Below are 23,289 nucleotides of genomic sequence, written 5' to 3'. Positions count from 1 at the left end.
TGCAGTGGTGTCATCATAGCTCACTGCAGCCTTGAACTTCTGGGCTCAAGTGATTCTCTTGCCTGAATGTCTTACAAATAGCTGGGACTATAGGCGCACATCACGACGCCTGGTTTTTTTTTTTTTTTTTTTTTGCTTTTTAGACTTGGAGTCTTGCTAAGTTGCCCAGGCTGGTCTCAAACTCCTGGACAGAAGCGATCCTCCCACCTCAGCCTCCCAAAGTGCTGGGATTACAGGCCACCATGCTCAGCTACCTTTTTTTAAAAAAATTAATATCACCTTATCTGAGCAGGACATGTGGTGGCTGTTACTGGCAGCAGAGCAGTAACAGAGGGATTGAGAACACTCACTCCAATCTCAGCTCTGCTGCTTGCAGCTGTGTTGCACCATGCATCTCGCTTCATCTTCCTGGGCCTCAGTTTTCTCCTCTGTAAAATGGGCACAGTAAGAGCACTGTCCCCCATCAGAGCAGCTGTCAAGCCTCACACTTATAAAGTGGTTTACAGAGGCTGGAAAGGAAGAATATTCAGTAAATATTGGATCTTATTAGCTATATATGATATATGGATGCTTATATATGACCATTGTAATTTAAACATTCAATTTAAATCAAATAAGAACCAGGGGTGGTGGCTCATGCCTGTAATCCCAGCACTTTGGGAGGCTGAGGTGGGAGGATCACTTGAGGCCAGGAGTTCAAGACCAGTCTGGTCAACGCAGCGAGAGCCCATTTCTACAAAACATTAAAAAATTAGCCAGGCATGTTGGCATTCAGTTGTAGTCCCAGCTACTTGAGAGGCTGAGAGAGGAGGATTGCTTGAGCCCAGGAGTTATAGGTTGCAGTGAGCTATGTGGACACCACTGCACTCCAGCCTGGGCAAGAGAGTGAGACCCTGGGCAAGAGAATGAAGAAAAAACTAGCTAAGTGTAGTGATGTATGCCTGTCATCCCAGCTACTCAGAAGGCTGAGGCTGGAGGATCGCTTCAGGCCAGGAGTTCAAGACTGCAGTGAGCTATGATCACATCACTGCACTCCAGCTTGGGTGACAGAGCAAGACCCTGTCTCTAACAAAAAAAAAAAAGAAAGAAGGAAAGAAAAAAAGAAATTTCTTACTATGCCATCTAGAGCAGGGGTTGGCAAACCGTTTTGTAAAGGGTCAGATAGTAAATATTTTCAGCTTTGTGGGCCACATGATCTGTTACAACTACTCGCAGTTACTTTGTGCTAAGCTGTAGCACAAAAGCAGCCCAGTCAGGCATACGTGAACAAGCATGCTGTGTGTCAATAAAAGTTGACTTACAAAAGCAGGCAGCTGGCTGGAAATGCCCTGTAGGCCATGACTTGCCAACTTCTGTTCTAGAGGGATCCAGCCCACTCCTAGCAATATACGCTCCCTACTCTGGGAAACAACACGTCCTTGACCCCAGGGAGGCACCATCAGAACAGATGGGAAACTGATGCCCGAGCCGTCAAGGGAGACATGAGCATCATCTGGCTGAAGATACTGAAGCTGAGACTCCAAAATCTGCATTTTCTTTTTTTATTATTTCATTATTTTTGGAGACAGGGTCTCGCCCTGTCGCCCAGGCTGGACTGCAGTGGTGTGATCATAGCTCACTGCAGTCTTGAACTCCTGGCCTCAAGGAATCCTCTTGCCTCAGCCTCCTGAGTAGCTGGAACAACAGGCATGAGCCACCACACCCAGTGGCTACCTAGCACTGTGTTTTGTCACAGTTTGTGATGCTGTCAAATCTTGGGTTTGTAACCACAGTTCCATAGTTCCTTGGAGGCCTTCACGGATGCAACTGGCTCCTTTACCTGGACAGAGTCAGCCCAGCAGCCTCCCAGGGACACTGGGAGGTGGCAGATTCCAGCAACGGTCTTCTGTCCCCAGGTGCCTCCCCAGACTCCTCGGAGCCTCCACTGCAGTGCAGCTGCCCACAACTCCGAATCGTCACTGGTTCCGGGCCCACCTGAGCCCCGGCGGAAGCCCATCAAGGCCCTGTCGCCCTATGAGGACCTGTTTAGGCAGGCACCAGGTGTCGAGCGGGACAAGGCGAGCTTCGTGCGGACTGTGCAGAACTTTGGGCAGCACAACGTGCACAAGCGGGGCCACGTGGACTTCATCTACCTGGCGCTGCGCAAGATGCGGGAGTTCGGCGTGGAGCGCGACCTGGCGGTGTATAACCTGCTGCTGGACGTCTTCCCCAAGGAGGTCTTCCGGCCTCGCAACGTCTTCCAGCGCATCTTCGTCCACTACCCACGGCAGCAGGAGTGCGGGATCACCGTTCTTGAGCAGATGGAGAACAACGGTGCGGCCAGCAGGGTGGGCCTGGGGGGTGGGCTGTCCCGACAGCTGGCAGAACCCCTCCTGGGTCTCCGGTCCCTCCTTCCTCCCTGGCTCTGATCTCCCTCTGTCTGTCTTGTTCTCCTCCCTTTCTCTCTCAATCTCTCTTTTTAAAAAAATTAGTTATTTTTATTTTTATTTTATTTTTGGAGACAGAATCTCATTTTGTTGCCCAGGCTGGTCTCAAACTCCTGGCCTCAAGCAGTCTCCTACCTTGGCCTCCCAAAGTGCTGGGTTTACAGGCATGAGCCACTGTGCCCGGCCTCTCAATCTGTCTTTCCATTTCTCATCTTTCTTGCCTCCCTCTGATACTTCCGTTCTAATTCTCTCTGATTGTTTTTTCCTTCTCTGTGATCAATTCCCTGAGTTCAGTTTTCTCCGTCTGCCCTCTTCCCTCCCCTCCTTTCCGTCCCTCCCTGAGGCTCTTCTTACATCTGCCCGGCACAGGGGTGATGCCTAACAAGGAGACGGAGTTCCTGCTGATTCAGATATTTGGACGCAAAAGCTACCCCATGCTCAAGTTCTTGCGCATGAAGCTGTGGTTACCCCGCTTCAAGAACATCAGCCCCTTCCCTGTGCCCCGGGACCTGCCCCAGGACCCTGTGGACCTGGCCAAGTTGGGCCTGCGGCGCATGGAGCCCGACCTCAGCGCCAAAGTCACCGTCTACCAGGTACCCACTCCTGTCCACGCCCTCAGCCCCCACCCCAGCCCCACCATCCCTCCTCTGGGTTCCCCTCACACACCTGGAGTGATCGTGGTAGAACAAACCCTGATTCCCTGGTTGAGTCCTGCTAAAGGTTCCCATGGCGTGTTGCTTAGTATAGCTTTACCTCTGTGTTGCCCTGTTCGGGGTGCTAGAGCAAAATACCGTAGAATGAGTAATTTATAAACAGAAATGTATCGCTTGCAGTTCTGGAGGCTGGGAAGTCCAAGATCAAGGGGACATACTTAGACCACTGCAACCTCTGGGCTCTGCTTCCATCCCTCTCCCAACATTCGCTACATTCTAGGCATCTGCCTTCCTTTCGTTTCTTTTCGTTTTTTTTTTTTGAGACAAGGTCTCGCTCTGTCACCAGCTAGAGTACAGTGCTGTTATCATAACTCACTGCAGCCTCCAACTCCTGGGCTCAAGCAATCCTCCTGCCTCAGCCTCCCAAGTAGCTGGGACTACAGCTGTGCACCACCATGCCCAGCTAATTTTTCTATTTTTTGTAGAGATGGGGTCTCGCTGTGTTGCCTAGGCTGGTCTTGAATTCCGGGCCTCGAGCAATCCTCCCTCCTCGGCCTCCCAGAGTGCCAGGATTACAGGCGCAAGCCACTGTGCCCTTTTTGTTTCTTGAGTGTTCTATGCCAGTTCCCGCCGCAGGCCTTTGTGCTAGCTGTACCCTTGCCAGGAATATTCTTCCCCAGACACTTGGTATTCTTCAGGTCTCAGTTCCACTGTTCTTTCCTCGGGATGTCCCTCCTAACCACCCCGGCTAGAGTACCACCCCTTCACTGTGCTGGGCTTGGTTCCTCAATTCACCGTGACTCAGTTTCCCCCATGTCTCCCAAGGCCCAGCAGAGTGTCTAACAAAGCGGATGCTCAGCAGTGGTTTGTTGAATGACTGAGTGGTACAGCACCCCCCACCCCAGTGTCCCGGGGGTCCCTACTTATGCCAGGCCACATGGGGGATCCAAATTGAGTCCTTCACAACTCTTGTCATCTGGTCCTAGAGGCTGGCCTCAGATAAGTTTCCTTCGGAGCCATGGTTTGGAGATAGAGAAGCCCAGGGTGCCATGGCAGCACAGAGGGAGCAGGGAGCAGGAAGGGTGTGGGGAATGCGGGATTAAAGAGCTTGGTCTTGAACCTGTTGGTTGGTGGAGACAGCCATGCAGAGAGGTTTTAAGAGGGATGGGGTTGGAGCCTTGTTTCTGGAAGGATCTGCAATTGCAAAAGCGCCCTCTGGCGGCTGTGTGGATGATGTTGGATGGGGACAGGAGGTGACTGTGGGGTCCTGGTGAGAGAGGCCAGAGACTTGGCTTGGAGAGCAAGAGCAGAGTGCAGAGGAAGGGTAGCTTTGAATTCATTTCTTCATTTTGAAAAGTAATGCATAAGAAAGCCAAACAGGGCCGGGCGCGGTGGTTCATGCCTGTAATCCCAGCACTTTGGGAGGCTGAAGTGGGAGGATCACTTGAGCTCAGTAGTTCAGGACCAGCCTGGCCAACATAGCGAGACCCTGTCTCTACCAAAAAAAAAAAAAAATTAGCCAGGCGTGGTGGTGCACACCTGTAGTCCCAGATACTCAGGAGGCTGAGGCAGGAGGATCACTTGAGCCCAGGAATTGGAAGCTGCAGTGAGCTATGATGGCGCCACTGCACTCCAGCCCAAGCAACAGATCAAGAACCTGTCTCAGAAAACAAACAAAAAAGCCGAACAGCACATAAAAGCCCAGAGTGAAGAGTCTTCCTTTCGCCTTGGCCTGTGGGCCCCCAGTCTCCTTCTCCCAGAGGGGACTGCTTACATGTCTCCTTCCAGAGAGGTTCTTTGCATTTGCAAGCAGACATATATCCTTTTTTTTTTTTTTACATATATATCCTTCATATTTAAATATTCTTCCTCCATCTCATTATACAAAATACATAGAGAAAGGTTGAAAACATGGTAAAATGGCCACCTACACCATCTGGATTTACAACGGAAACAGTCCGTAGCCATCAAGATGGAATGTCCTTCTAGACTATGGTAGCTCCATGTTGTAGAGTCCCCAGGAGCCAGGAAAAATGAAACAGTGAAGCCCAGTGTGTACAGGATGCTACCTGAAGAGTGAGAAGGGAGGAGAAATAAAAGCTGGAATGTCGGCTGGACACGGTGGCTCATGCCTGTAATCCCAGCAACTCTGGGAGGTCGAGGCAGGAGGATCACTTGAGCCAAGCAATTCCAGATTACAATGAGCTATGATTGTGCCATTGCACTCTAGCCTGGGCAACAGAGCAGGACCCCATCCCCCCAGGAAAGAACTCCATAGTGTTATATTTGAAACGAAAAATCAGTATAAATATAGTAACTGTCCAATAAAAGAGTCCAGGAGTAAAACATAGATTTTACAACTGTTTCTGCAACGTGCAATGGCAGGGCTGTACGTACATGTTCTATACCTTGCTGTTTGCAGTTCTCACTTAATATGGCTTATAATAATATGGCTTATAACGTTGATCCATCTCAATTCTTTTAACTTGAAAAGATGCACAAATACATGTTCCAATAGTTGTCCACTGCCCAATGTTTTGGTCAAGGACTATGTGCATTTTGTAAAAAATTCAACTGTATTTCGTTTTTTGAATCACGTTCAGGGTGTAAAATTTATTTATTTTATTTTTTAAAGACAAGGTCTGGCTCTGTCACCCAGGCTGGAGTGCAGTGGTGCCATCATAGCTCATTGCAGCCTTGAACTTCTGGGCTCAAGCGATCCTCCCACTCAGCATCCCGAGTAGCTGGGACTACAGGTGCGCACTACCACGCTGCCTAATTTTTTAAAAAATTTTTTGTAGAGAAGGGGTCTCACTGTGTTGCTCAGGCTGGTCTCAAACTCCTGACCTCAAGCGATCCTCTAATTGAAGTGCTGGGATTACAGGTGTGAGCCACTCGTGCCCAGCCTCTATGATGTCAAATTTTAAAAGATGCAAAAAGGTATTCCTTCCCACCCTGTCCTCCACAGAGATAAAAGCTGTCATTTGCATCTTGTGTCATTTTCCTGGGATATTCTATGCATGTGAAATTATTTTTCTTTTTTTAATTCACAAGTGCTGAGCACTTACTACGCGTCAGGCACTGTTCTAAGCGTTTTTTGAACCATCTGATGTGTTGTTATCATCCTCATTTTGCGGTTGGAGAAACTGAGGTACAGTGACTTGGCCAAGGTCATGCAGCTTGTGACAGAGCCAGGATTACGTAATTTTAAGGCAGGTGGGCTTGGCTCCAGGGTTCCCTCGCTGTGAGCATCTTCAATGTCGGTGGCTATTGCCAAATGGGATAGAAAGGAGGAAAAGAAAGGTTTGAGTGACATGTTAACAAGACACCAGTGGAGTGTCCTTAATTCACTGAGATCTCCCTTTCCATTTCTCTGTCCTGGTTCCTCTGTTTGGGCTGGGGTCACAAGCTTCCAACCCTGTTCTTCTTTGCAGATGCCTTTGTCCAAAGACTGGACAGGTGCACTGGATCCCACCCAGCCCCACATCGTAGGTAAGGCCCCAGGCAAGGGGAAGCCAGGCCTTTGATCTGACCCAGGCCCTTTGGGGCTCCCACTGGACCTGCTTGGGGGCTCCCTGGGCCTTTGGGCAGAGCCCCTGACCAGGGCACCAGGGCATGCCTTTTTCCACGCCAGGAATCCAGAGTCCTGATCAGCAGGCTGCCCTGGCCCGCCACAACCCAGCCCGGCCTGTCTTCGTCGAGGGCCCCTTCTCCCTGTGGCTCCGCAACAAGTGTGTCTATTATCACATCCTCAGAGCTGATTTGCTGCCTCCTGAGGAGAGGGTGAGGGCCCACAGCATGCGTGGGGGATGGGGGGTGGGCCGGCACCACCCTGAGGCCTCATGAGAGAGGCTGAGGAGGGTGGTACCAGGTCCTGGGCCTGACCCTGCCTGCACTCCCCTCCTTGGAGTAGGAAGTGGAGGAGACTCCGGAGGAGTGGAACCTCTACTACCCAATGCAGCTAGACCTGGAGTATGCGAGGGGCGGCTGGGATGACTATGAATTTGACATTGATGAAGGTAAAAACATGGACTGGCAGGACTCCAGACAGCACCCAGGAAGAGGGGTGGCCTCTGGGGTCAAGGGATGGGGCTCAAGAGCCCAATTACCCGCCCCCACACACCCCTGCATGCATCACGTGTCCCAGGGGCTCCAGGCCTGAAACGGCACAGGCCTGTCAGCCTTTGGTCACATATTTGTGGAGCACCTCTGTGCTGGCTACTGGGTGTAACCACGACAGACTCAGTCCCTTGGGTCAGTGGGGGAACAGGCAAGTTACATTTTGGGGAGGTGCATGCCACCCAGCCTCTAGAAGTGGGGACAGGAGGGCTTCTTGGCAGAATCTGGAAGAGCCAGGAGGCATCGCCCAGGTGAAGTGTGGAATGGGCAGCCTAGGCAGAGGGGCTGGCTTGTGCAAAGGTCCAGAGACACAAGAAAGTGAAAAGGAGCTTAAGGGACTTAAAAGGTTCAAAGGGCTGCGCCCCCTCCCTGTGCAAACTGTGAGAGCCCATCTCTCCCAACAGTGGAGGAAGGTCCTGTCTTCGCCATGTGCATGGCAGGTGCCCACGACCAAGCGACACTGGCCAAGTGGATCCAGGGCCTGCAGGAGACCAACCCAGCCCTGGCCCAGATCCCCGTCGTCTTCCGCCTGGCCGGGTCCACCGGGGAGCTCCTGACGTCCTCCCCGGGGCTGGAGGAGCCAGCCCGGCCACCACCACCTGAGGGCCAGGAGGAGGAAGACACTGTGCAGCGACAGCAGCAGGGCCAGAGTTGAGTATGAGCTGGCTGGAGGGCGCAGACTGTGGCCCGAGGAGGTCGTGGACTGGTGTGAAAGCATGACATGGCCTTTGAGTGTACAGCAAATAAAAGTTGCCCCGCTTGATGGGGCTGCCTTCCCTCTTCTCTGGCAGTGTGGCATCGCCTCCCCAGCATCTCAGGCTGCCAGCGATGGGCAGGTGACAGCCCCCAGGATTTACATGGTCTTCTGGCTCTGTCTTCCTAGGGTTGGTCACAAACCTTCGGCCCTTCCCTCTAAACAAAGTTTGAAAGTTTAACCAAAAAAAGAGCAGGGGTGGGGTTGGGGGGAGAATGAGTTTCGCGCATGCGCAGTGTTTGTTCCCGGTCTTCTTTTGGCGCCGCAGGGTAGTGAGAGACCACGAGAAATTTCCCGGCGGCGCGGAACATGCGCGCCACTTCCGGTCGGGCTCCTAACAACGGGGGAGGCTGGTAACCAGGGTGGGGGGGATGGTGGAGCGGGCGCTGGAGCCCGAGGCGGAGGCGGAGGCTGAGGCGGGCGCAGGCGGGGAGGCTGCGGCCGAGGAGGGCGCGGCGGGCCGCAAGGCGCGGGGCCGGCCGCGGCTCACGGAGTCGGACCGGGCCCGGCGGCGGCTCGAGTCCCGGAAGAAGTACGACGTGCGGCGCGTGTACCTGGGCGAGGCACACGGCCCCTGGGTGGACCTGCGGCGCCGCAGCGGTTGGAGCGACGCCAAGCTCGCCGCCTACCTCATCTCGCTGGAGCGCGGCCAGCGTAGCGGCCGCCACGGGTGAGGGGGCCCGGCCTGAGGGAGGGAGGGAGCGAGGGAGGAGACGCCCCCATCCCCCGCCATGCCTGGCCCCGCCCCCTCTGCATAGAGGCCCCGCCCCCGGCACCTGTGAACCCCGCCCAGGGGCCGGGCGCTGGCCAGTGTCTCCGACTGCCGGCCCGGGACGCGCCTGGCGCGCGGCCCCGCCTCCCCTCGCTCCGACAGCCCAATCCCAGGAAGCGCCCAGCCTCTCGGCCCGCCTCTGGGCCCTTGGCCCCGCCTGTTAGGGCTCTGGCTACCCAATCCTAGCACTGGCCACACCTCCAGGCGGTCTAACTACACAGTTCCTGGAGGGCCTGCCCCGCCCCCTCACAGGTCTCATCCCCCAACACCCCCTACCTGGCCTGGGAGTCTGACTGGACACCCTGGATCACCCAGTTCTGCCCCTCATGAAGTTCTGGTACCCCATCTGGGACTGCATATGGCCACATTCCTACCACCCTAGGCCGCACACACCTACCTGGGGGACTCCTCGCAATCTGGACTGTGCTCCCCTAAATCTCCTCGCTCCTGGGAACAACTCAGCCCAGGGAGGCTCAGGTGAAGAGGAAGCCCCGAGTTAGGTAGCGGTTATGAGGACGGCAGAGACCTGTCATTGAAAGTCTCAGTCTTGACAAGGAGCAGTGTCAAGAGTTTTTCCCTTCCTGCCTTACAGGTTGATGCGACGATTAAGTGTGAGTTAAAACATGCAGAGCTTAGGCCAGTACCTGACACGTAGTGAACAGTCAGAGTATTAGCTGTTACAATGGTGAGCAGTGCTGCAGTGAAATCCTTGTTGAGCCCAGGTTTCCACACGCACGTGTTCTCATGTTTCCCCTGGGGAAATTCTGAAGGTCAAGAATCAACCAGATCCTGCTGAATTGTACCCCCCCTCCCCAGGGTAGCAGGCTGGTTTATATGCCCCAAGGGCAGGACTGCAAATGCTGAGGGCACCAACAAAGATGCGTGCCTTGTGGAGCTGACATTCTAGTGGGCAGAGGGGGGTGGCTTGTTCAAAGGCTTGTCTCCTGCAAACAAGAAACATAATAAGCAATTTATATAGTACATGTGACAGCAGTGGGACTATGGAAAAAACAAAAGCGGAATAGGGAAAGAGGAATCCAGAGTGTGATTTGGACATTTAAATAGGGTGTCAAGGAGGGTCACATTGAGAAGACAGCATTGGAGAAAAGACCCAAAGGATTCTGGGGAAATGGTTGAAATAGACAGAATAGCAAGTGCAGAGGCTCCGAGGTAGGCCCCTGCCTGGTGTGCGCCGGGGACAGCGAAGAGGCCAACCAGGGTGGCTGGAGTGCAGTGAGTGAGCAGAGACAGGACAGGACGAGGACAGAGAGGTCGTGCAGTGCGGGCCATGGAGAGGACTCAGTTTTTCCTCCCAGCGAGGTGGGAGCTCTTGCGGGGCATTTTTGCTTTGCATAAGTGCAGAATTTTGAATAGAAGTGACATGATCTGGCTTGTATTTTAAAAGAAACACTTCCAGGGTGTGTGTGGCAGGAAGGAGTAGGATTTGAGTTGAAACAAATTGACACGAATTGACAGTTGTTAAAGCTGGCGATGGGTCCAAAGAGGTTCAGTACTCTTCTCTCCGGTTTTGTATGTGCTTGCATTTTTCTTTTTACACTACAAAACTTTAAAAGAATCATATTAACTCTTACATAGAGACTGGGGGGGAGGGGGGAGGGCAGGAGCCAGGAGGCCAGGCAGGAGACACTTGCATGGGTCTAGGTGAGCAGTGACCTGGGCTGGACCCGGGTGGGGCTGTGGAGAGGAGTGGGTTTGAATTTAGGACCATAATGTTAGCTGGGTGTGATGGCACACACCTGTAGTCCCGGCTACTTGGGAGGCTGATGTGGGAGGATCACTTGAGCCCAGGAGTTCAAGACCAGCCTGAGCAACATAGTGAGACCCTGTCTCAAAAAAAAAAAAAAGTTAGGGCCATCAAGGGTTTGCTGCTGGATGGGGATCTGAGGGGACCACTTCAAAGTTTGGATCTGAGCACCTGTGAACTTTCGGTTGCTGGTAACTTAGAAGGGGCATTTTGGGGGCAAGATGACAGCTCGTGTGTGAGATGCCTGTGAGACCCCTGCGTGGGGTGTCGAGGAGGGGGCTGGGGCTGCAGTAGGGAGATGGCCAGGCTGGAGATCTGAATTTAAGAGTCACCAAGGTCAAGGTGATGTAGTGATCGAAATTGCTAAGGGGATGCTTTTAGACAGACCACATAGGCCTGAGCCCGGCGCGCTCTCTCCTCACTCAGGGAAGTCAGGGAGGTGAGAGAGAAGCAACAGCCTCGGGGCCAGCGGAGAACCAGGCAAGGCCAGCACCCAGGGGGTTGGAGTCCCTGGTGACCGTGATGGGACAGTGCGTGACGTGATGGAGAAACGCCCTGACTGGAGGAGTTCAAGGGAGATAAAGGAAAGGACGTGAGGATAGCGAGTGTAGACAACTCAGGCTAAGGGGGTTAAAGAAACGGGGTGGCAGAGCTTGCAGAAGCAGGCAGGGAAGGGAGGGCAGCTTGAGGGAGGGAGAAAGCACTGCACTGCTGTTGGAACATGACCCTCACCATGTTACACACGACCTTGCTTAACCCCCATGGTGACCCTGTGTGGGAGGCACTGCTGTGATCCCCACTTTCCAGATGAGGAAACTGAGGCTCAGCGGGGACAAGACATGCTTGAGGTCACCCACACAGTTGATAGCAGAACTGAGATTTGAACTTGGTCGGATCGGGTTGACCTCCCAGCCTGTCCCCATTGCCATGTGGCATCCCCAGCCCCCAGCCATGAATGGGTGGAGGTGGCCGTGGACATCAGGACTTGGGTTTGGGTGAGGGTCTATCTGGCCCCTTGGAGGGGAGTGTGGAGCTGTCGGGGGGCGTAGAGGCACCTGGGACGGGGCGAGGGTGTGCGGGGCAGGCGGGATGGAGAAGCCCAAGGTGTTCCCTTGGGGACCACATTTGGGTGTCAGCTGAGAATTGTTATGGGGCTGGACAGGAGTCAGAAGGGGTGGATGGTGTTGCTGACAAAAGACGCCGGACTGGCTGTCAGGATGTTTGTGTCAGGGCCAGGAGCCGGGCTCCACGAGAATATTGGTAATCATAATGACATTGCCACCGTCTGGTGAGCAGTGACTAAGTGCCAGGGGCTGTGCCAAACTCTTGATGACACATATAACATCAGGCCAACGCTGTGATGAAGGTGCTGTTATGATCCGTGCTGCAGGTGGGGAAACTGAGGAAGGCGAGGTCACTTGCCTGAGGTCACAGAGGAGCCTGCTGCTGTGGCATAGAGGAAGAAGGACCAGGAGGTGGCCCAGGTGGTGTGGCAGGTGGGGGGCAGCCCTAGCAGCCTGGGGAGGGGTGGCTCCTAGGCACCTGCCCTAGTCTAGAGAGCCAGTGTTGGCTACAGCCAGGCGGCCATGTGGTGCCAGGCACCCATTGGGTAGATCCCACAGCCATCCTGGTGTGGGAGGAACAGGGCCTGCCCAGCTCTGGGCTCCCTGAGGCCTCGGCTCACTGGGCCATGCAGGCAGGGTGTCAGGCCACAGCCAGAGCGGGGAAGGCCCGGAGGCAGGTGGGTCCGGTGGCTGGACCATTTGGTCCTGGGCTGGCTTCAGGGCAGGACCCACCGAGCAGGGCAGCTCCCTGGGCCAGGGCCCTTGTAGAGCAGGCAGTTAGCGTCTGGGGCAGGGTCCTTAGCAAAGCCAGTCAACCAGGGTGGGTGGAACAATCTTCCCCCAGGGCTCTCAGCCACCCTGGGCGGGGCAGTGCAGGTTCTGAGGTCAACTCTAGGCGTTTTCTATGGCCACCTGACAAATGACCTGAAACTTGGCGGCTTAAAACCACACACATCTATTATCTCAGTTTCTGTCGGGAGCTTGGCCTGTTTTCCCTGCATCCCCTTCTCAGGCTCTCACAAGGCTGAAATCGAGATATCGGTGGGCTGTGTCTTCATCTGAAGGCTCAACTAGGGAAAGGCACAACTGCTTCCACAGTCCCTTGGGTTGTTGCCAGAAAACATTTCTTCATGGTTGCAGGACTGAGTTCCCGCTGTCTTGCTGGCTGTCGTCCAGGGCTACTCTCGGTCCTAGAGGCCACTCTCTGGTTTTTGCCCCGTGGCTCCTCCACGGGTGCCCTCACGCTCCCAGCTTCCAATGTCTGGCTTCAGCAGGTGCCAGGCCCATTAAGGGCTCCCCTGGTTAGGTCAGGCCCACCTTAATGTGCTCCTTTTGTTTATCTCAGGGTCACCTGAGCAAGAAGTGACGCCCAGTCACACTCACAGGCCCACCCAACTCCCAGGGAAAGGATTACACAGGGCGTGCCTCCCAGGAGGATCATGGGAGTGTCTCAGAATTCTGCCCACCACACTTCCCATGTCCCTTTCTGACTTCCCTACTCCCTGAGCATGGGACCCGGGGCAGGCGGCCTCACGTCTGAGCCTCAGTTTCCTGCTCTGTGAGATGGTGACCGTCACTAGGCCGCCCTCCCAGGGCTGGTGGCAGTGGAGGAGAGAGCCCCCAAGGGAGGGCCTTCTGACTCACTGCTAGAGCAGGGGGGGACAGGAAAACAGAAGTTCCCATTCTGGCTGTGACCGCTGTCATCACTTATCAGTCAGGACACAGGCCCCGCATCGGTCCCGCGTTCACCCTCACTGCCTCTCTCTGTTGCAGGAAGCCTTGGGAGCAAGTCCCCAAAAAGCCAAAGCGGAAGAAAAGTAAGTAGAGCCCCAGCCCCGTGGGGAGGGGGACAGCTGGGAGCGAGCGAGGAAATGGGGGCCCTGAGCAGCTGGGTCACCACGCCCACCCCCAGCGGCACAGTTGGGACATGGCAGAGCCAGACTCCCACACCTGGGTCTGTGTGTCTCCGGAGTCGTGTCCTCAGCCCCTCTGCTGTCCCGCCCCCTGCGTGGGAGTCGGCCAGGGGAGAGCTGGGCAGAGGGAACAGCTTGTGCAAAGGCCTAAGGGTATGTCCTGTGCCAGCCTGGATGGGAGCGAGGCGCGGGTGGTCCCTCCTGTCCCCCGGCCACCTGTCAGTGGGAGTCCAAACAGGCTGGGTCTGCACAGCTCTGAGCCCCAGGGCTGGGGGTCTCAGGCCCGTGTTTGGCAGGGTGAAGGCCACCCAACCAGGGAAGGCATCTGGTGGCAGTGAGCCCGTGCCCTCCCAGGATTTGAACCCAGGCAGTCTGGCTCCACCATGACTTTGCAGCGTTCTCTGACACAGCAAATGTTCGGGGAGCACTTAGTGCGTGCCAGGCCCTGTGGGGCGCTGGGAGTACAGGAGGAACAAAACAGATAACTGTCCTGCTCTTGAGGGCTGACATTCTAGTGGGGGCGACAGACAAGGCACACATAAACCATCTAGGTGCTGCCAGGAGGAAAGGGCCAACAAGTAAAGGCAGGTCAGCTGGAGTGACTGGGGGAGGGGTTGGCCTCTCAGAGGAGGGCGCATTTGGGGAGCGCCCCGGGGGAAGGGGAAAGGAGCAAGGTGCGTCTCTGGAGGAGCGGGCAGAGCCCATGCAAAGGCCCTGTGGCGGGGCCACATCTGCTCGTTTGAGGAACAGCGAGGGGGCAGTGTGATTGAAGTGGAGTGATCGAAGTGGGGAGCAGGAGGTGACAAGTCAGAGTGGGCCTTGTGGGCCGAGGGGAGTGCTTGCTTTGGCTTTTCCCCTGAGGGAGGTGGGAGCCATGGTGGACTCTGCGCAGAGGAGGGATAGGCCCTGGCTAGGTGTCCACAGGGGGTGGGGTGAGAGTGAGGGCAGGAGCCAGGGGGTCCAGGGCAGAAGGACTACACAGGTGTAGGCAGGAAGTGTTGACAAGAATGACTAGAACAATAGCAAGTGGCTGACAATTACTGCGCACCTACTATGTGCCAGGCAGGCCCCACTGTTTCTGTGACTTACCCCAGCCAATGAGCACAGTCCCTGACCAGTCCTTGTTCTCTCCAGGGTGTGTCTCACCTCTCTGAGCCTCAGTTTCCCCCTCTGTAAGCTGGGTGCCAGCCTGGGCGGGGTTTAGGAGGGTGTCTTTTTCTAGGGGAGCCATAAGGCTCAGGTGGCTCAAGGGAAAGTGTCACCATGGAGGACTGAGCCCTGCCCTTCACGCCTGTCCCCACCCTGTGTCTACAGGGCGGCGACGCAACGTGAACTGCCTGAAGAACGTGGTGATCTGGTACGAGGACCACAAGCACCGCTGCCCCTACGAGCCGCACCTCGTCGAGCTGGACCCCACCTTCGGCCTGTACACCACAGCCGTGTGGCAGTGCGAAGCCGGCCACCGCTACTTCCAGGACCTGCACTCACCCCTGAAGCCACTCAGCGACTCGGACCCCGACAGTGATAAGGGTGGGTCCTCGGGGCGAGGGCACACGGGGGCCATAGGCATCTGGGGGGCTCCCGTCCAGCGTCGCAAACAGAACAGCAGCTACAGGAGAGGCGGGCCCCATTTTGCCAAGCAGTTTTCCCATCTGTGCCCAAGGCCAGTCCCGGGCAGAAGCCCGGTCGGCAGCTGGGGCGGGGGCGGCATGCTGGGGGCTACCTCGGCGCGGTGGCCCTGCTGTCCCTGGCCACTACTTCCTTTCTTCTTTTCTCCGGCTCTTTCTCGGGTCCTGGAGCTCCCGGTGGCATTCTCTGGTCCTCTGGCCTCTGTCCATTCTGTTCTTTCTGGAGCGGCCTCTCCCTCCTCCCGCTTGACCTTTGGTTTTGTCTCTGCCCCATGCGCCTTCTCTCCTTCTCCTGTCTCCTTCCCTGCCATCCCATGATGCCAGGAGGGACTCAGTGACCCAGAGCGGGGCAGAGGGGACCCTGTGGGTGGTGAGGGGGCTGCCGGCTGCCTTGGGGCTTGGCATGGGCTGTGAGGAGGAGCATGGGGCCCGCTGCCAGGCGCCCTGCCAGGGCTGAGGGTGGGGCAGCCACCAGGGCTGAGCCCGCGCTGGCAGGCGTCTCAGAGCAGGTGGCATCCCAGCTGGCCTAGGGGAAGCCGGGGGCGAGAGGTGTTCCGGGTGGGCACCCTCGCCAACGGCCGTCCCGCTGCGTGTCAGCCAGGCTCCCAGCATGCAGCGGCCCCTCGGCCTCCCTGTCCTGTGCTCTGTGACCAGCACCCCGCCCTCCCGTGCCTGTCACTCCCCCTTCCCCGTGCGGCACTCCAGGCCCTGCCACGAGCCACCCTGAGTCTTCCCCAGGGCCCTGTCCTCAGCCCCACGTGGCAGTCGAGGAACCCTAGGCCCTAGGAGTAACTCGACTGGTCCATCTGGTAATAGGTCAGCCTGGGGTGGGGGTGGTGGCACCCAGAGGAGCCTCCCTTGTACCCCAACCCAACTTTGGGCTCTTGGGAATGAGTGCCGTGTTCAATTAGCCAGGTCTGCTGAGTGGGGTGGTGGTGAGGGAGGTGGCCGTGTCCCTGTCCCAATTCTGTTCCGTCAGCACCCCTTACCTGCTCTGTGCTGGGGCGGCCCCAGCCCTCTCAGAGTCCCCAAGCAGACCCCCCTGCCGGGACTATTTCTGTTGTTATGTTGTTATTACCCAGGAAGAAGTCCCGAGACAGCCTTAATAGCCACACCCTGCAGTTGGGTGGCCCCAGACGCATGCCCTGGCCCTGTCCTCAACTTAGTAGGTGACTGCCCACTCCTTTGGGGTGTTGCCAGGGGACTTAGCCCACCCTGCACATGACAGGACAGGGGGATATTAGTTAGAAGGAGGGGCTTGTCCTTCTCCCTAACTCTGCTGCTACCCCAGGGCCATCAGGCCTGAGCCCAGATTCAGGGCACGTGATATTAATAATAATAATACTAGGAAACTTACAAGGTGCCTACTTTGAGCCCCCTAGTGTCCTAAACCCTTGCATATATTTACTCATTAAAGACCCAGCTGGGCACAGTGGGGCGCTCCTGTAGTCCCAGCTACTCGGGAGGCCTAGGCAGGAGGATCACTGAGCCCAGGAGTTGGAGGTTGTGGTGAGCTATGACCACATCACTGCACTCCAGCCTGTGTGACAGAGTGACATCCCATCTCTTAAAAAAGAAGAGAAAAAGAGACAGAAAAATTTGTGTTGTGCAGGGTCTTGGAAAATAAATAATTAAAAATAAAAATAAAAATTTGAAAAAGGACCCAAACACCCCCAAGGTAGGTGCCATAGTTATCCCTGGGCCCAGAGAGGTCACGTGAGGTGCCGCATTCACACAGCTGGAGAGTTGGGTACCAGATCTGACCCGGGCAGTCTCTGCTCTCCACATGATCCTCTGGGGCTGCAGGACACATAGTCCACAGACTGTCACGAGTGTGTCATTGAAGCAACAGCCATTCATTTTTCCTGTCCCTGGTTTCTCCCTGTGTGGGGACCTCAGCACCAAACACCTGGCTGGAGTGGCAGTGCCCGTGGCCTTCACCCCAGCGTTGGCCTGAGGTGGGTTCATGTATGGGAACGTGCACTCGCTGGGGACCAGACAGCCTTCTCAGCACTGGGGGCTCTGCACAGGGACCCCCGTCCTTGTGGAGCTGACATTGTAGAGATGTAAACAAGATGAACAAGTGAAATACAGAGAACACTGGAAGGTGGCGAGGGCTTTGGGGAAAAAGAAAGAGGAGAAGGAGAAGGCAACTGTTTGAGGCGGGTGGTCAGGGAAGCCTCCCTGCAAAAATACCATTTGATGAAGCGTCTGATGGAGGTGAGGGAGGAGCCCTCTTGGTGTCTGAGAGAAGAGGATTCTGCAGAGGAAGTGGCGAGTGCAAAGGCCCTGGGGCAGGGCAGACACCTGCCTGGTGTCTCCTAGGCCAGTGGGCCTGGAGAGCAGGTGAGGGCAGGAAGTGATGGGGGCATGTGGCCATGGTGAGGGCTTTGGGAAGTGAGTCGGGAAGGATATTGACAGAGAGGTGGAGGCTGGCCCCTGGGAACTCATGTCTACTCATGTTCCATTGGCTGGGACTCAGCCATGTGGCCATACCTTCATGCAAGGGATGCTGGGAAATGTAGTCAGCCCAGGTACCAAGAGAAAGAGGTGGGTTTGGTGAGCAGCTGTTGCCTGTGTCTGTCACAGGAAGTAGCAATGAGCTGATTCTCAGGAGCCAGGGGTCCCAGGAGAAGGGACTGCACTGGTCCTGGCAGCAGGAGGAGGAGGCCGTGACCCATGTGTGCAGCAGAGGCAGGAGAAGTGGTTGGGCTGCTGGTGGATGTATTTTGGATGCAGCGCCAACAGGTTTTGCTGACAGATTGGAAGTGGGTGTGGGAGAGAGAGAAGTCAAGGATAGCCCCAGGACTTTGGCCCGAGCCACTGGAGGGACCGAGCTGCCATCCGCTGAGTCAGGGATGCCCATGTTCAGTGTGGGGGTTTTTTACAGGGACGATTCAGAGCCCGGCATTGCAAATCTGAGTCAGAGATACCCCTGAGACCCTGTTGGGTAGCGGAGGAGGAAGCGATGAGATGGAAGAATCTAGAGCTCACGAAGGAGGTTCATGAGTGATAGGAGTGGTTTTTGTTATTCATAACAAGCCCCTTTCAGAAGGCGCTCCTTTGGTACAGCCCTGAGTCTAAGCTAATGAGGTGACTCAGGGTTGGGCTCCTAGGATAGCCTCTGGATGGGGCTGGTCACCAGACAGACCAAACACATGATCAGAGCCACCAGGAACCTCCAGGGACTGGACAGGGAAGCTGGAGATTGGGTCATGAGAACTCTTGCACAAGGCCAGGTGCAGTGGCTCCCACCTGTAGTCCCAGCTACTTGGGAGGCTGAGGCGGGAGGATCGCTTGAGCCGAGTTCAAGGCTGCAGTGAGCTGTGACTGCATCACTGCACTCCAGCCTGGGTGACAGAGTGAGACCCTGTCTCAAAAAAAAAATTTCAAAAAACCTCTCGAACAATGAAGTTCTGAGAGCTTCCAGCTTGGTGGAAACACGGAGGTGCTGGGAGGGTGGTGCCCCCCGAGAGGGCACGGAAGCTCTGTGCGCTGTCCCCCCATAGCTTGCCCTCTGTGTGTCTTCCATTTGGCTGTGCTGGGGGAATTCTATTCCTTGTAATAAGGCTGTCATCTTTGAGTGGTTCTAGCAAATTATCAAACCTGAGGAAGGGGTTGTGGGAACCCCGAATTTATAGCCAGTTGGTCAGACATATTGGGTGGCCCGGGGCTTGCAGCTGGCATCTGAATCAGGGCCAGTCTGGTGGGACTGAGCCTTCTGACTTGTGGGATGTGACACGCACTCCAGGTAGATGCTATCAGAACCGAGCTGAATTGCTGGACGCCCAGGTGGTGCTGAGAATCAGAGAGTGGCCTTTGACACCATCCGTGTAGGGCAGGACCCTTTGGGCGAGTTAAGTGCTGAGAAGAAGCCCTAAGAGGCTGGGAAGAAGCCATCAGGGAGGGCCCAGGAACCAGAGTGGGAGTCTGGGGGCCAAGGAGGAAGATGTCTCCAGGAACAGGGGCCCTGGAGTGGTGGGGGAGGGGATACTGACAAGTGACTGCTGTTTTTGGCAGTAAGAGGGTCCTAGTGCCCAGCCCCTGGGGAGCCCTCAACAAAAACCAGCTGCTGCTGCTGCTATCGTAACCGTCCTCTTTCTTCCACCCGCACAGTGGGCAATGGCCTGGCGCCTGGCAGCTCCGACTCGTCCAGCTCAGCCTCTGGCTCCGACTCTGAGGACCCCCCTGAGAGCCAGCCGGTCAAGGCCACAGCGGCGGCAACAGCGGCAGTGACCCCCACCAGCCCAGTGGGCAGCAGCGGGCTCATCACTCAGGAGGGCGTGCACATCCCCTTCGACGTCCACCACGTGGAGAGCCTGGCCGAGCAGGGTACCCCGCTGTGCCCCAACCCGGCAGGCAATGGGCCCGAAGCCCTGGAGACAGTGGTGTGTGTGCCGGTGCCCGTGCAAGTGGGCGCGGGCCCCGGCGCCCTCTTTGAGAACGTTCCCCAGGAGGCGCTGGGCGAGGTGGTGGCCAGCTGCCCCATGCCGGGCATGGTGCCCGGCTCACAGGTGATCATCATTGCCGGCCCCGGCTATGACGCCCTCACAGCTGAGGGCATCCATCTCAACGTGGCAGCGGGCAGTGGCACCCCCGGCAGTGGCCTGGGCGAGGAGGTGCCCTGCGCCATGATGGAGGGTGTTGCGGCTTACACCCAGACCGAGCCTGAGGGCAGCCAGCCGAGCACCATGGACGCCACCCCCATAGCGGGCATCGAGACCAAGAAAGGTCTGGGGGGCCCACCGTGGCCTCTGGCAAGGGTTGGGTGGGGCCCGGGAGGGGGAGGGCAAGGAGAGGCCCTCGCAGTGGGCTCCTTGGCAGCCTTCGTCCTCCACGGACACCTGCCCTGTGTCCACCCCCTAGAGAAGGAGGACCCGTACATGCTCAAGAAGGAGGAGAAGGAGGAGCCAGTGGCCCCAGAGCTGGCAGAGCTGGCAGCAACGGTGCCCGAGAGTGTGGAGCCCGAGGCAGAGGCGGACGGGGAGGAGCTGGACGGCAGCGACATGTCGGCCATCATCTACGAGATCCCCAAGGAGCCCGAGAAGTGGGTGCTGGGGCGGGTAAGGGCGCGGGCAAGGAGTGGCCTGCAGGCCCCCAGCCTGCTTAGCGTGGTAGCCCCGATGACGCCGTGGCCCCTTCCCCTCCAGGAGGCGGCGGAGCAAGCGGTCGCGGGTGATGGACGCCGACGGCCTGCTCGAGATGTTCCACTGCCCGTACGAGGGCTGCAGCCAGGTGTACGTGGCCCTCAGCAGCTTCCAGGTGAGGCCTCCACCCAGAGCAGCCTGGGTGAGGCCTGCTTCTGTGTCCGGCAGCCTGTGGGCCGCGGTCTGCGCAGGGCGGCTCGTGCAGGAAGCACCTACTGCGTGCCAGGCCTTGTGCTGCAAGTGGCTGGTTGTTCTAGTGAGTTAAAGAATGAAAGAACAAGGAAATGAATGAATCAGGCTGCCTGCTTCCAGGCCCCGGCAGCAGGGTAGCATGGAGCAAAAGGCCGGCTGTGGGGTCACAGCCCCGGAAGCCAGGCCCAGCTCTGCCACTGTCCACCTGGGAGACATGGGCCGAACCCCAGAGCCTCAGGAGCCTTGATTTCTCCATCCATAAACTGGGCTAACAGCGGGCCCTTCACAGAGTTGACTGATGGCCCAGCCCAGAACCTGGCACATGGTAGGTGGCAGTAAAGCTGCCCTTTGACCCCAGTTGTGCCCCTGGGAGTCTCCGAGCTGGCAAGGGCCCGTCTTCAGACTAGCCTGCCTCTAAGCTGCCCTCAGCTCTCCCCACCTTGAGAGCTCCCCCACCAGTGGGCCCACAGTGGGCCCACTCCTGCCCCTCTCTCCTCCAGAACCACGTCAACCTCGTGCATCGCAAAGGGAAGACCAAAGTGTGCCCCCACCCTGGCTGCGGCAAGAAGTTCTACTTATCCAACCACTTGCGGCGGCACATGATCATCCATTCAGGTCAGGCCCTGGCCAGGCTGGTGGCGTAAGCTGGGGCTCAGGGACATGGGCCTGGGAGCCCAGGCGGGGGCAGGCGGGTCTGACCCCAATCCTGAGTCCCCAGGCACAGACTGTCCCTCTTGAAGGGACAGCTGGAGCTGGAGCTACACAAGTCACAGTGACACCCACTATTCAGAATCGTAGGGGCTGGACAGGAGCCAGCTGTCTGCTCCACACCTCCCCATGACCTCATGCGCAGGTCTCATGTGGTACTTAGGGAGCAGCTCCAGGGCAGAGCTGGGACAGTGACCCACCTTTCAATGAGCCCCCAGAATGCCTTTCATGTTAGTTTTTTTTAAGAACACTTGCTTTTTTTCTTTTGCTGAAAAATGTTGCTTTAAAACAAACAAACCAAAAAAACCCTGCAAACATAACAAAAATACTGAATGCCACAGGTGACACTATAGGCAGCACCTGGGGCCAAAGGCCAGAGGCGGTGGGCACACCCAGGCAGCTGCAGGGAGGACAGCTGGGCACGGTGGGGCAGTGGGCTTGGGACTGGGCCTCTGTCTCCACCCATGGCAGAGATGTGGGTCTTCCACATGGGCTGGGGACACATTGGAGAGGGTGCCTGTGCCCAGCCGCAGGGCATGGCCCAGCGGTTTTTCAAGGGGTCAGAACTTCGGATTTTTATGTGAAATCGCCCAAAGATCAAATGTTGGGGACAAATTCCGACCCATGTTGGTCTGGCAGTTTGTACCTCTCTGCCCCACTCTGGAAGTTCAAATCCTGGCTCTGCTCGGGCGCGTTCCTGGGCAGCGTCTTTGAGCCTCAGGCTGGGCGGCGAGCCGTCATTATTGCAGTTGGCATTCGCGCGCGGAGGACATGGGGTTTGGTCGGCCGGTGCCCTGAGGCCTGGGAAACGTGAAGGGACGGCCGCTACTCCGTCTCTGCAGCGCATCAGAGACACCCCTCAGCCCCGTGTCTCCGCCGCCCCCCAGGTGTCCGTGAATTCACCTGCGAGACCTGCGGCAAGTCCTTCAAGAGGAAGAACCACCTGGAGGTGCACCGGCGCACGCACACGGGCGAGACGCCCCTGCAGTGAGTGAAGGGCTGCTGGCCAGGGGACCCGGAGGGAGGGGATCCCAGCAGGTCCCAGGGGCGGGTTCGGCGCCGGGCGTTTCCTCAGTTCCAACTGCACTCGCACCCCAGGTGGCCCCGCCCCTTTCTGCGGGCGGCCCCTCCTCCGCGGCGGCCCCGCCCCCTGACCCCGCCCCGGTGCCGCCCGCTGGCTCCTGGCAGGTGCGAGATCTGCGGCTACCAGTGCAGGCAGCGCGCGTCGCTCAACTGGCACATGAAGAAGCACACGGCCGAGGTGCAGTACAACTTCACGTGCGAGCGCTGCGGGAAGCGCTTCGAGAAGCTGGACAGCGTCAAGTTCCACACGCTCAAAAGCCACCCAGACCACAAGGCCACCTGAGCCACCTGACCACTGACCGCCCCTATTTATTCGTCCGCTGGGACACCACGCCCGGGCCTGCCCGAGCCCGGACAGCCGCGGGGGCCGCTCGGACCGCAGGCCGGAAGAAGGCACCCCTGCCCTGCCCGACCACAGGGCTGGGTCCCGTGGGCAGGCCCCCCACCCTGCCCTATCCTGGAGCTGGCGCCTGGGGCTGCATTGCTGGAACTGTTTCAAGAGAGCAAAGCGAGATTAAAGAGTGAGAAAAGAGATGCCCTTCCCCTAGGACTGGATGATTTGGGGGCTGGGCCCCTCTGTCTCCAACGTAGGTCCCTTCTGAGCGAGGCTGGCAGGGGGAGGCCCCTACACGCCGTGCAGGGTCCTTTCCTCTCCCCACCTGAGCCCGGCCGCCCTGCACAGCCCCTGCTCCGACGGGATCGCGATGGGGGCTGGGGGCGTCCGGGCATCTCTCAGGACTCGGGATCCTGATACCTGCTCCTTCTCTCTCTCTCTCTCTCTCTCTCTCTCTCTCTTTTTTTCTTTCTTTTTTAACACTGCGCCGCCTCCTCTGGTTTCTGGTGCTCTACACGTTCCGAGAAACTTCTCTAGTAACCAACTATAGGAATGATCCCTGAATGTACAGACTTAATTCCTCATCCCTTGCGGAACATTCATCCCCCACCCTCAGAGAGCTCCAGGATGAGCTGGGGAGATGTTCAGTAAACCCCTAAATGAGACTTCTGCAGCTGGTGACAAGCGCCGTGCCGAAAATAGTGATGTGTTGGTTTGCGGGGATGCTGTTT

General features: G+C 57.1%; 2 protein-coding genes across 2 annotated transcripts in view; both read left to right on the top strand.

Annotated features, from left to right (window-relative positions):
- Positions 1 to 8,001, top strand: part of ECSIT (ECSIT signalling integrator) — a 13,864-nt gene extending 5,863 nt beyond the window's left edge. The window contains exons 2-7 of the mRNA XM_012641245.1: positions 1,773 to 2,313; positions 2,796 to 3,019; positions 6,514 to 6,571; positions 6,714 to 6,862; positions 6,993 to 7,098; positions 7,603 to 8,001. Of these exons, the coding sequence (XP_012496699.1) occupies positions 1,773 to 2,313; positions 2,796 to 3,019; positions 6,514 to 6,571; positions 6,714 to 6,862; positions 6,993 to 7,098; positions 7,603 to 7,853 (1,329 nt within the window). The 3' untranslated portion in view covers positions 7,854 to 8,001. The remainder of the gene's footprint in view (positions 1 to 1,772; positions 2,314 to 2,795; positions 3,020 to 6,513; positions 6,572 to 6,713; positions 6,863 to 6,992; positions 7,099 to 7,602) is intronic.
- Positions 8,002 to 8,194: 193 nt separating this feature from the next.
- ZNF653 (zinc finger protein 653) lies at positions 8,195 to 22,758 on the top strand. The gene is made up of 9 exons (XM_012641307.1): positions 8,195 to 8,622; positions 13,327 to 13,370; positions 14,781 to 14,996; positions 19,211 to 19,825; positions 19,961 to 20,141; positions 20,245 to 20,356; positions 20,934 to 21,048; positions 22,029 to 22,128; positions 22,330 to 22,758. The coding sequence occupies exons 1-9, from the start codon at positions 8,324 to 8,326 to the stop codon at positions 22,505 to 22,507; spliced, it is 1,860 nt and encodes a 619-aa protein (XP_012496761.1). The 5' UTR covers positions 8,195 to 8,323; the 3' UTR covers positions 22,508 to 22,758.
- Positions 22,759 to 23,289: the final 531 nt, after the last annotated feature.

This window comes from Propithecus coquereli, unplaced genomic scaffold, assembly GCF_000956105.1.
Source record: "Propithecus coquereli isolate 6110/MARCELLA unplaced genomic scaffold, Pcoq_1.0 Scaffold164, whole genome shotgun sequence".
NCBI lineage: Eukaryota > Metazoa > Chordata > Mammalia > Primates > Indriidae > Propithecus > Propithecus coquereli.
Note: the sequence above shows the minus strand (reverse complement) of the source record. Positions and strands in the feature narration are given on the sequence as shown.